The sequence below is a fragment of the Gymnoscopelus braueri genome (genome assembly GCF_963280865.1).
Source record: "Gymnoscopelus braueri genome assembly, contig: SCAFFOLD_64, whole genome shotgun sequence".
NCBI lineage: Eukaryota > Metazoa > Chordata > Actinopteri > Myctophiformes > Myctophidae > Gymnoscopelus > Gymnoscopelus braueri.
The window spans coordinates 107,204-120,027 of NW_027660534.1; the positions used below are offsets into that span (position 1 = coordinate 107,204).

At 42.4% G+C, this 12,824-nt stretch overlaps 2 protein-coding genes across 3 annotated transcripts; both read left to right on the forward strand.

Moving 5' to 3' along the window:
- Positions 1–910: 910 nt before the first annotated feature.
- On the forward strand, positions 911–7,179 carry LOC308081468 (uncharacterized protein). Of its 2 annotated transcripts, XM_080457840.1 has the most exons (7): positions 911–1,562; positions 3,685–3,884; positions 4,137–4,190; positions 4,650–4,746; positions 5,725–6,018; positions 6,218–6,377; positions 6,765–7,179. In XM_080457840.1, exons 5-7 carry the CDS (start codon positions 5,878–5,880, stop codon positions 6,935–6,937), a joined length of 474 nt encoding a protein of 157 aa, XP_080313966.1. In that variant the 5' UTR covers positions 911–1,562; positions 3,685–3,884; positions 4,137–4,190; positions 4,650–4,746; positions 5,725–5,877; the 3' UTR covers positions 6,938–7,179. The 2 variants fall into 2 exon arrangements, with proteins under 2 accessions (XP_080313966.1, XP_080313965.1); XM_080457839.1 differs by lacking the exon at positions 911–1,562 and having other exon boundaries at positions 3,413–3,884.
- Positions 7,180–7,363: 184 nt separating this feature from the next.
- On the forward strand, positions 7,364–10,866 carry LOC308081465 (uncharacterized protein). Its single transcript, XM_080457834.1, has 6 exons — positions 7,364–7,568; positions 7,821–7,874; positions 8,334–8,430; positions 9,409–9,702; positions 9,902–10,061; positions 10,449–10,866. Exons 4-6 carry the CDS (start codon positions 9,562–9,564, stop codon positions 10,619–10,621), a joined length of 474 nt encoding a protein of 157 aa, XP_080313960.1. The 5' UTR covers positions 7,364–7,568; positions 7,821–7,874; positions 8,334–8,430; positions 9,409–9,561; the 3' UTR covers positions 10,622–10,866.
- Positions 10,867–12,824: the final 1,958 nt, after the last annotated feature.

Sequence of the window (12,824 nt, forward strand, 5' to 3'; positions counted from 1 at the left end):
CTGCAGTTGGAATGAGCAGCAGCAGTCAGAACAGTTCTATGTGTATCGATATCTATGCGCTGAACACAGCAAACCTACGCACGCACACACGCACACACACACACACACACACACACACACACACACACACACACACACACACACACACACACACAGACAGATTAAGTTTACGTCTCATCTACATAGAGGCTAGAGCTTGCCCACTTCCAACCCATGCCGGTTAGCCCACATGCAGACCATGTGGGAACCACATGGGCTTGCCCACTTCCATCCCACTCCCAGTTAGCCCATATGCAGACCATGTGGGCCCGGCATGGGCTTGCCCAGTTCAAGCCCGTGCCCAGTTAGCCCATATGCAGACCATGTGGGACCCTCATAATTTGCCCAGTTCAAGCCCATTCCCACTTGGTACCCAAGTAGCCCGCATTGAAACCATATGGGTCCCACGTGGGCGTGCTGGCTGGGGCAACTCACACAAAACTGTCATTCAAAGTCTGCTGACCCAGCGCCAAAGCCCAGACCCCTTGGGGGGTTTCCTATCCTTGGAAAGTTAAGTAGTAGTTTTAGAGTTTCTAGTAAATGTGTTTGATTATATTCTAGGTGTTCATGAATTCATGCTCGAGCTGTTTTAATTAGGACTATAGTTTATAACTGATCATTCAATGAATTGTAATACGATTTGCCTATGGTTACCTCTCGTCTTTTATTAGTGTTTTCTGCTTTAGTATAGTTAAATAAATAAAGTATCCTGTTAATGTCCATTGGAAGTTCTGCCTCCGTTATTAATGCTTACAGTAGAAATATTCTGTGGGCGGGCTCTTTACATTTCTCATACCTGAAACAAGGTTTATTACACATAATATAAACCTTAAAAAACCTTTAATAATTTTCCTGCCCATAATAAGTATAACTGCCTCTGTGTCAGTTTGGTACTGTATCAGATTGTTGGTTCCTACCTGCAGATAAATTCAATTACAAGTAACAAAAAGTTGGGTTGAAGAACAATTAACACTTTTAAAGTCAACTTCAAGTCCCAGAATGCATTGCAGCCGTGCATCGTAAGCCCACGGCAGTGTTGCCATGTCTGCTTATTATAAGCGGCTTGTTTGAAGACGCGTTGTGAGCTTGTAGATCGGCTATTTTCAATATACAAAAAAATAAAAATAAAGGGAAAGCTTTGATCCCTTAATTCTATATATGTATATATAGGCCATGTGGCCTTTAGTCACCACATGACCGTATGCCAATACACAGTTTTCGGCTTGTTTTCATAGACCTGTCTGCTTATTTCTTTCGCAAAATATGGAAACACTGCCAACTACAGGAACTGACGTCACGTCAGTCATTCCCGTTTGAATTCTCAAACCGCCCGGTGGATTTACCGTACGCCAACCCTTCGTTAGAAGGAGATTTTTAGATTAAACAAACCAAAATAAAATCAATAAAAGGTTGTTGGACATTAAAAGAAGTAGTTCCAGAATCTCCCGATCTATTTCTCGGATTGGATACACTCCAAGGAGACGGAGTGTTGGAGCAGTGAACTGAGAGAGATATGTATTTAAGTAAGTAACAAGATGTTTTCCCTCCATTTTTTGGGGCCAGTAATATAGTTTGTACCACCATTTATTATGCCGTTCAGATACCATCATCTGGCTGTCATCCTTTGACTAAATGTTTTGTGAATTATGTGCGGGCTGGAGGTTCATTGTAGCTTGTTAGCCATGGTAGCACAGTCTATGCTTGGTAGTCATTATTAGCATGATAGCTAACTGGTAAGTGAGTCCTAGTATGGAGAATAGTATGTATTATCCCGTTCAGATACCATCATCTGGCTGTCATCGTTTGATTAAACTTATTATTATTATAATTATAATATATTATATTGCCGTGGCAACTTAGTCCGGAGAGCAATGCATAATATTAGCTAGCATGCTAGTTCACGTTAGCCCGCCATTTTCACAAGTTTCGTGATTAAAATGCATTCTCATTAGTTTATCTTTGTGTATAAAATTATAGATTTTTAGCGTTTTTAATAATTGCATTAGCATAGTTGTAACCAGCACCACTGTGAAGCAGTTCGTTAATTTATAATGGTGAACTAAAAGAAAAAGAATGAACAGAGCTAACTGGACTGGTCTGGTATCAATTCACTTAGTAGGTAATAGTTCCGGTCTAGAGCGGATACGGAAACGACATCATGTTTGCATATGTGTGTATGTGAACATTTACCGGATATACCAGGCTGGCTTTAGATTGCATCCGAGCAGCACTAAGCCAGCCTATCCAAGCTTCAGTGTGTACACATCGTCTACTTAAGTAAAGTATCAATACTGCAATGTAGAAATACTCTGTTACAAGTAAAAGTCCGGAATTAAAAATGTACTTTATTTATTTTGGCTTGTATATCTGCTATTTTGGGAGAATTGGGCGGATGTTTCCCACATAATAGGAATGCTAGTGGTTATGGGGGGGAAAAAAGCAATGCATAATGTTAGCTAGAATGCTAGTTTTTGTTATCAAAATGTACTTAAAGTATCAAAAGTAAAAGTACTCATTATGCTGAATGTCTAATTTCAAGTTTTGAAATGCAGAAAAAACTTTTGAAAATAGCAGATCTACAAGCTCACAATGTTTTGCAATGCGACGCATTGTGAGCTTGTAGATCTGCTTATTTCAAATGGCTGAAGTGGCTAATGTATGTTTTGTAATAGGCTACTAATCAAAATCTACAACGTTTTTTTTTTTTTTTTCAAACAATTGTAGTGGGGTAAAAGTACAATATTTGCCTCTGAGATGTAGTTGAGTAGAAGTAAAAGTACTTAAAATTGGAAGTATTTCTGTGAAGTGAAAGTACCTCAAAATTGTACTTAAGTACAGCACTTGAGTAAATGTACTTAGTTACTTTACACCACTGCCAATGTAGCAGGTATATAAATATACAGAAATGCATTCCACCAATAATCCCTCACGTTTTATTTTATTGTTCCAATATTATTTATTGTCACTTTTATTTTGGTATGTTTACTACAAAAGACCGTTTTGGGAGCTAATGCTTTTATTTTGAAGTCTTCATTTCCTGCAGTGACGTCATGTACCTGCGTTGCACCCTCTCTCCCTAAGTTGTTTGTATGACAGACTGAGGTGAGGAGAGTTTGTCCTGTGCTCTTGTAGATTTCTGTTCTAAATGATGTTTACAGTGTTTATATAATCTTAAACTGTGAAACAAGGTTATAATGTCATTCCATGGTGCTAATGTGTTGCTGTGTAGTTGTTTTGCAGAGGTTTGAGTGTTTTAGCAAACTTTTTGTTAAGTGTACTGTTTAGCAGCACTTGTGAGGACTCACACACAGCACCTGCAGCATGTTTAATGGCTTCTTTTTTTCTTTTCCCCACCACAGACTGGTGTGTTGCAGACGTCCTATTGTGTACTAATGCTGCTGCATTATTGTGTTTATTTCATGCAGGTATGTTTGTTGCTCCCATGTTTTTGGTCTATTGTGTTTTGTACTATGTGTTTATTTTATTGTTTTGTTTACATGTCTAAAAAATATTAATTAGCCGGTGGTGTATACATTTCCAGTGTAACTGTAATGGTATACAGTGTATTGTGATCTATTGTGACAGATTTGATATCTGAATGTTTTATAAGTACTAGTCGCTCAGTTGTTTGTATGACAGACTGAGACTGGTGTGTTGCAGACGTCCTATTGTGTACTAATGCTGCTGCATTATTGTGTTTATTTCATGCAGTCCAGAGAAATAAATACGCCACAGTTTCGGCTAAAGACACCAACCGAATCTCCTTGTCCATCAAACACGCACAACACAACGCAGAGTCGTAGCAAGGGTCTGCTGAGAAGTAGGCCCAGACCGGCTACACCAAGGTTAGTTAATGGAAACTGCTTCATATACTTTGGGTAATCCTTTTGCCAAAGGAAATTTTAATGAAGGCAGAGTGAAGCTTTTACTAGAGAAAAACCTACCATGATTTATCTGTCCCCCCCCACACACACACACACACACACTTTTTTCTTTTTAAAGATAGGGTAAGTGATATTTTTTGGTGATTTTTTTTTTAATGTGCTTTGTCTGTGTTAGAGCATTCATAGTTCATGTTTTGTGTTCTCACATTTTAGGCTTTTGTGGAAGCTGCTTGGCAGTGTTGGAGTCAACTGACCACTGTAATCATGGTAAGTAGACTTAATAATAGGCTAGATATAGCTATGTGATGCTCTCAGCCACCCTTATTGTCTCCCCAGGCCGAAAGGCATGACAAGAGATTATGTTTTGCACCCTGTCTGTCCGGCCGTCCTTCCGTCCGTGTCATTCGGTCTGTGTACAGTTAATCTCCGGCACCGTTGCCTTGATCGCAGCGAAACTGTGCACACACACTCCCTGGATGCCGGAGCAGAACCTCTGCCCCAGATTCTTCTCATGGGCCTTTTATAGCGCCACCAGGAGGCCAATTCATGTTAAACACATTTTTTTACCGTAAAGCAATACTGTGTGTGTGTGTGTGTGTGTGTTTTTCTTTTGGGTAATTCTTCTCTCTTTGTCTAAGTAAATTGGAGATGAAGATGTCCAGTCCACAAATGACAAGCTGTATTGCTTTAATGTCCCCTTCCCCTGTTTTTGTGTTCTTCCTGAAGAGACATACGCAGTGGCTCGTGAGAAGCTCCAGCTGGGAGAGACGTCATCGGACATGGCGACTGATGGTGATGATGCATCCCGAAGGCGACAGAGGAGGTAACTAAAAATAGCTGTTGTTAGGCAATGGTTCTAAAATGTTTTCTTGTCAAGGTGTGTATTTGGCCACGGAACCCCATCTGAAAAGATTTTGTGCCAAGGACCCTATACAAGATTTGTGGTGTTATGTCAAGGTTTTTCTTTTTTTAAATAGCTGATGAATATAGGGCCCTCCCGGACCCCACTTTGAGAACCCCTGCATTAGACCACGGACCACCATAAACCCTGAGAGTTACAGCAACATAAGGGTCCATTTGGTTCCTAACTAGCCTTCATTTATCTGGGGATTTATCTGAGGACCCCCTCAAGGACCCCTGAAACCTGGAATTTCCCCCTGTATCTAACCCATTATAATTATTAGACGCATTAGTCCCACCTCCGAGCCAGGAGGTGAAGAGTAGATGCGAGTCCGGAGGAAGCAAGCAGGTTAGACTGACGACCACATTCCAATTCCTCACACTCCTGCTCGCTCGCTCCTCCATGTCATGTCATGCTATATTTCTCATATATGAGCTGTTTGACATGCAAGCCCTCACCATGCACAACAAACAGCATGATTGTATACATTAAATATCAACTCATTATTTAATGTGTTTCTGTAGCTTTGATCACTGTTATTCATGATATTGTTGCCGTCGGGCAGAAACCTTGTATCTCCATAATTAAACTTTTAGTTTTTTCGTAAATGAATGCCCTATTTCATCGTTACAAAATAAATGAAGATAACCGATCTACAAGCTCACCACGCCTTGCTTTGCGGCGTGTTGTGAGCATGTAGATCAGCAATTTTGAAATGGTTGATGTATGCATGGTTAAACTGATTTGTCCCTCTTGCCTGTACTTTTTTAATACATTTTGCTGGGAATACTCTGGAACCCCCTCAAGGACCCATGGGGGTCCCCGGACTCCATTTTGAGAACTACTGCTTAAAGTTACTTTTTTATGTTTGCTAAAATTTATGTTTTTAACTGAATGTAGGCCAACGCCAAAACAGAGGGAGGCGCTTACGAGTGAGGAGGAATCGGAAGCTTTCGATGATGGCCAACTACCACCTACACCTCCCCATGCACTGTCCAAGAAAGTGAGCTGCCCGCCTGTAAAGTAAAGAGCACTCGGAAGGTCCATGGGCAGATGCTGAACATGCTGCTGAAGGAGAAACAATCTCTGCCAGCGCTCGAGCTGCCTGAAGGAGCTGTGTTCCCGCTGGACACGGTGGCAGATCTCGAGTCCATGAACTTAAAGCTGGGTGACCCTGACTTTAAGTCTGCAGTTGTAAGTTCAAATCTCTTATTCACTTCAAAATGTACTTGTATTTTCTAAATCGCTTATTCACTTCAAAATGGGCTTGTATTTTCTAATCACATTGGTAGTCTGTTAACCTGCCCTTTGAGTGCATGCACACAACGGGCATTGACATCTTAGCTGTTCACTTAATACAGAATTTCCTTCCTGTGACTTTTATCATACTCAGGTTGCCGTGGTTGCAGACATTGGGGGGACTTCCCTGGACCGTTGTGTCAGGAGGATGATGGGGTTCCTCCTGACCAATACGCTGGCACTCGAGCATAACCTTTTCGGACGCAGTGGCAAGAAGGAGTTCCGAGGACTGGCACTTTTTGAGGTTCTATATGGTAAATTAGATTTTGTGTTATTGCCATAACATATGATGGTGCCACCTGAACTTTGTTGTTCTACATGAAAACTAAATTGCCACCATAGCTCAAGACATTTAAAATTATTGTTCCGTTTTCTTTTTCTGTTCAGCAAAGAATCCTCAATAATGCATCAGAACATCTTAGCCACCTTAGCTGTCAGGTTCTATACATAATCCTGCATTTTTCCTGTAGCACTTGGCCGTGTGAATAGCTTGAACTGTTCTCAGATTTGACTCGGTTGTTTTTAAAAAGCATACACATTTCTCAGCGATATAAAACTTTTGAAAAGTCTGTCTTATAAGGTTTCATAATGTAAAAATCAAGCCAGCATTACTAAGTTGGCTTCTTGTCATTTAATTTTAGGGGCAATAAAGAAGAACGCCGTCACGCAGCATATAAACCAGAAGGATGCAGAGATGGCCGTGTCCAAATGGTTCACCGGAGCTCGAGACCGTGGTGGAAACCGGACCCTACGAGCTAGGAGATCCCTCGAAAACACAGTGAACACCCAGGAAAATCAGGAACAGGCCCAATAGGCGCCACACACACACACACACACACACACACACACACACACACACACACACACACACACACACACACACACACACACACACACACACACACACACACACACACACACACACAGAGTTTGTGGTGTGTTTATCATTCAGGATTTGTTGGCTGAAATGGCCCTCTGCTGGAATAATTAACTACCTCATGAGAAGAACCCTCCTTTTGTTGAAGTTGAGTTAAGAGATATGGGTTCCTCATTAGTTTGTGTCCAGAACATTTAAGTTGTTACTTTAGAGCAGGGCTACTCAACTTAAGATGGCTCAGGGGCCACTCAGCAAAATGCCAAAAGTCCAAGGGGCCGCCATAAAAATGACGGTCCTATTTTGGATTTTTATGATATCTGAATGTTTTATAAGTACTAGTCGCTCAGTTGTTTGTATGACAGACTGAGACTGGTGTGTTGCAGACGTCCTATTGTGTACTAATGCTGCTGCATTATTGTGTTTATTTCATGCAGTCCAGAGAAATAAATACGCCACAGTTTCGGCTAAAGACACCAACCGAATCTCCTTGTCCATCAAACACGCACAACACAACGCAGAGTCGTAGCAAGGGTCTGCTGAGAAGTAGGCCCAGACCGGCTACACCAAGGTTAGTTAATGGAAACTGCTTCATATACTTTGGGTAATCCTTTTGCCAAAGGAAATTTTAATGAAGGCAGAGTGAAGCTTTTACTAGAGAAAAACCTACCATGATTTATCTGTCCCCCCCCACACACACACACACACACACTTTTTTCTTTTTAAAGATAGGGTAAGTGATATTTTTTGGTGATTTTTTTTTTAATGTGCTTTGTCTGTGTTAGAGCATTCATAGTTCATGTTTTGTGTTCTCACATTTTAGGCTTTTGTGGAAGCTGCTTGGCAGTGTTGGAGTCAACTGACCACTGTAATCATGGTAAGTAGACTTAATAATAGGCTAGATATAGCTATGTGATGCTCTCAGCCACCCTTATTGTCTCCCCAGGCCGAAAGGCATGACAAGAGATTATGTTTTGCACCCTGTCTGTCCGGCCGTCCTTCCGTCCGTGTCATTCGGTCTGTGTACAGTTAATCTCCGGCACCGTTGCCTTGATCGCAGCGAAACTGTGCACACACACTCCCTGGATGCCGGAGCAGAACCTCTGCCCCAGATTCTTCTCATGGGCCTTTTATAGCGCCACCAGGAGGCCAATTCATGTTAAACACATTTTTTTACCGTAAAGCAATACTGTGTGTGTGTGTGTGTGTGTGTTTTTCTTTTGGGTAATTCTTCTCTCTTTGTCTAAGTAAATTGGAGATGAAGATGTCCAGTCCACAAATGACAAGCTGTATTGCTTTAATGTCCCCTTCCCCTGTTTTTGTGTTCTTCCTGAAGAGACATACGCAGTGGCTCGTGAGAAGCTCCAGCTGGGAGAGACGTCATCGGACATGGCGACTGATGGTGATGATGCATCCCGAAGGCGACAGAGGAGGTAACTAAAAATAGCTGTTGTTAGGCAATGGTTCTAAAATGTTTTCTTGTCAAGGTGTGTATTTGGCCACGGAACCCCATCTGAAAAGATTTTGTGCCAAGGACCCTATACAAGATTTGTGGTGTTATGTCAAGGTTTTTCTTTTTTTAAATAGCTGATGAATATAGGGCCCTCCCGGACCCCACTTTGAGAACCCCTGCATTAGACCACGGACCACCATAAACCCTGAGAGTTACAGCAACATAAGGGTCCATTTGGTTCCTAACTAGCCTTCATTTATCTGGGGATTTATCTGAGGACCCCCTCAAGGACCCCTGAAACCTGGAATTTCCCCCTGTATCTAACCCATTATAATTATTAGACGCATTAGTCCCACCTCCGAGCCAGGAGGTGAAGAGTAGATGCGAGTCCGGAGGAAGCAAGCAGGTTAGACTGACGACCACATTCCAATTCCTCACACTCCTGCTCGCTCGCTCCTCCATGTCATGTCATGCTATATTTCTCATATATGAGCTGTTTGACATGCAAGCCCTCACCATGCACAACAAACAGCATGATTGTATACATTAAATATCAACTCATTATTTAATGTGTTTCTGTAGCTTTGATCACTGTTATTCATGATATTGTTGCCGTCGGGCAGAAACCTTGTATCTCCATAATTAAACTTTTAGTTTTTTCGTAAATGAATGCCCTATTTCATCGTTACAAAATAAATGAAGATAACCGATCTACAAGCTCACCACGCCTTGCTTTGCGGCGTGTTGTGAGCATGTAGATCAGCAATTTTGAAATGGTTGATGTATGCATGGTTAAACTGATTTGTCCCTCTTGCCTGTACTTTTTTAATACATTTTGCTGGGAATACTCTGGAACCCCCTCAAGGACCCATGGGGGTCCCCGGACTCCATTTTGAGAACTACTGCTTAAAGTTACTTTTTTATGTTTGCTAAAATTTATGTTTTTAACTGAATGTAGGCCAACGCCAAAACAGAGGGAGGCGCTTACGAGTGAGGAGGAATCGGAAGCTTTCGATGATGGCCAACTACCACCTACACCTCCCCATGCACTGTCCAAGAAAGTGAGCTGCCCGCCTGTAAAGTAAAGAGCACTCGGAAGGTCCATGGGCAGATGCTGAACATGCTGCTGAAGGAGAAACAATCTCTGCCAGCGCTCGAGCTGCCTGAAGGAGCTGTGTTCCCGCTGGACACGGTGGCAGATCTCGAGTCCATGAACTTAAAGCTGGGTGACCCTGACTTTAAGTCTGCAGTTGTAAGTTCAAATCTCTTATTCACTTCAAAATGTACTTGTATTTTCTAAATCGCTTATTCACTTCAAAATGGGCTTGTATTTTCTAATCACATTGGTAGTCTGTTAACCTGCCCTTTGAGTGCATGCACACAACGGGCATTGACATCTTAGCTGTTCACTTAATACAGAATTTCCTTCCTGTGACTTTTATCATACTCAGGTTGCCGTGGTTGCAGACATTGGGGGGACTTCCCTGGACCGTTGTGTCAGGAGGATGATGGGGTTCCTCCTGACCAATACGCTGGCACTCGAGCATAACCTTTTCGGACGCAGTGGCAAGAAGGAGTTCCGAGGACTGGCACTTTTTGAGGTTCTATATGGTAAATTAGATTTTGTGTTATTGCCATAACATATGATGGTGCCACCTGAACTTTGTTGTTCTACATGAAAACTAAATTGCCACCATAGCTCAAGACATTTAAAATTATTGTTCCGTTTTCTTTTTCTGTTCAGCAAAGAATCCTCAATAATGCATCAGAACATCTTAGCCACCTTAGCTGTCAGGTTCTATACATAATCCTGCATTTTTCCTGTAGCACTTGGCCGTGTGAATAGCTTGAACTGTTCTCAGATTTGACTCGGTTGTTTTTAAAAAGCATACACATTTCTCAGCGATATAAAACTTTTGAAAAGTCTGTCTTATAAGGTTTCATAATGTAAAAATCAAGCCAGCATTACTAAGTTGGCTTCTTGTCATTTAATTTTAGGGGCAATAAAGAAGAACGCCGTCACGCAGCATATAAACCAGAAGGATGCAGAGATGGCCGTGTCCAAATGGTTCACCGGAGCTCGAGACCGTGGTGGAAACCGGACCCTACGAGCTAGGAGATCCCTCGAAAACACAGTGAACACCCAGGAAAATCAGGAACAGGCCCAATAGGCGCCACACACACACACACACACACACACACACACACACACACACACACACACACACACACACACACACACACACACACACACACACACACACACACACACACACACACACACACAGAGTTTGTGGTGTGTTTATCATTCAGGATTTGTTGGCTGAAATGGCCCTCTGCTGGAATAATTAACTACCTCATGAGAAGAACCCTCCTTTTGTTGAAGTTGAGTTAAGAGATATGGGTTCCTCATTAGTTTGTGTCCAGAACATTTAAGTTGTTACTTTAGAGCAGGGCTACTCAACTTAAGATGGCTCAGGGGCCACTCAGCAAAATGCCAAAAGTCCAAGGGGCCGCCATAAAAATGACGGTCCTATTTTGGATTTTTCGATTTTGTAACACACAAGAAAATGGTCCCGTTCCGTTTTGTCAACGGGGGGGGGGGGGGGGGGGGGGGGGGTTTCAGCACGGTGCCCACCGGGACAGTTTTGTCAACGGGGGGGGGGGGGGGGAAGGACGCTCTGCTTCCAAATTCCGCCGAATTTCGCCTTTTTTTTTTTTCACTCACGCTGTTTGGTGAACCCCCCAAGGTTGGTGCCCTGTGCTGCGCTGCTTTTATCCGCCAAATTTGGGACGTTCACGGCATATTTTGCACCATTACGGTACGTTCATCATCGGTGACGAGTGCCTCTAACAGCCGCTGCGTGCAGCGGGCTGCGAGTCGCAGCCTGTCTGTGTGTCAGGATGCGAGGCTCACACAATCACAGCATGCGTCCCCCTGCGCCTATGGCTGTACATGGGGCCGACACGTGCTTTAGCGTGATTGTGTGAGTGTGGCTTCAGGAAGTAAATCTCCAGGCTTTTATTTTTTAGTTTTGCTAAAAAATAAAAGCTTGGAAATTCCGGTCCCAGCTGTTGGTACGCAAAAGCGCCTCGCGTCGTCTGATGTGGTGCTCATTATTTATTTTGGGTGCGCATGCGCACCTGCGCACCAGTTATGTGCACCCCTGATTATACCTGTAACAATTGACGCACCTGTATGTATGTCTGTCTGTTTTTTTGAAAAATGTTTTAGCAACCCATATATTTGAACGGAAATGTATATTTTTATCCTGTGCTTAAAAAAAAAAAAAAAAAACTTTTTTTTTTTTTTTTTTTTTTACCATGAGGGGGCCGCCAAGACGCTGCGATCGGGCCGCATGCGGCCCGCGGGCCGCGGGTTGAGTAGCGCTGCTTTAGAGTTTGCACTGTTATTTGTCATTTTTACATCATTTCAAATGATTGTTTACAAGAGTTCTATCTTAATGATAATTTACGAGAGTTAAAGGGATTGTTTACGAGAGTTGAAGATATATTGGCCCAATAATACTGTCTACACTTTATTTTCATTTATTTATTTATTTAAAAAAATATATATTTTTTTTTTCACAATTTCTGAAAGCTTTTGCACTTTATTTTCATTTATACATTTTATATTTTACAATTATCAAAGCATTTTGTATTTGTTTTTCTAATATTTGTATTTGGTTTATTAAAAACCAGGAGGCCGAAAGTTAAAATAATAAACATTGTCAAAAGATATATTGTCTGATATTGTTTTTTCACCCTGGTAAAACTTAGCAGTAGTTAAACATGGTTCTTGTCAATATACTGTTTAATTGTCCTATTTAAATCCCTTCAGGACCAACTTGAAACCCATGTTGGCAAAGGGCCCGGATGTTACCCACTTGGGCTGCTAGAAGTGGGATCTACATGGGTCTCAAACGTGCCCAGTTGGACTCCACCTAAGGCCCATTCAGATCCCACTTCAAGCCCATATGGGCAAACACAGGTGAGGCCTAGATGGGTGTGACATACAATTGGCCATTTGGACCCCACCTAAGACCCAGTCAGGACCCACTTAAGCCCATATGGGCTAACACAGGTGAGGCCCACATGGGTCCGACATCAAATTGCCCATTTGGACCCCACCTAAGACCCAGTCAGAAACCCACTTTTGCCCAGCTGGAACCCACTTAAGGCCCATTCAGGTCCCAGTTCAAGCCCATATAGGCAAACACAGATGGCGCCCACATGGTTCCGAAATCAAATTGCCCATTTGGACCCCACCTAAGACCCAGTCAGAAACCCACTTTTGCCCAGCTGGAACCCACTTAAGGCCCATTCAGGTCCCAGTTCAAGCCCATATAGGCAAACACAGGTGGCGCCCACATG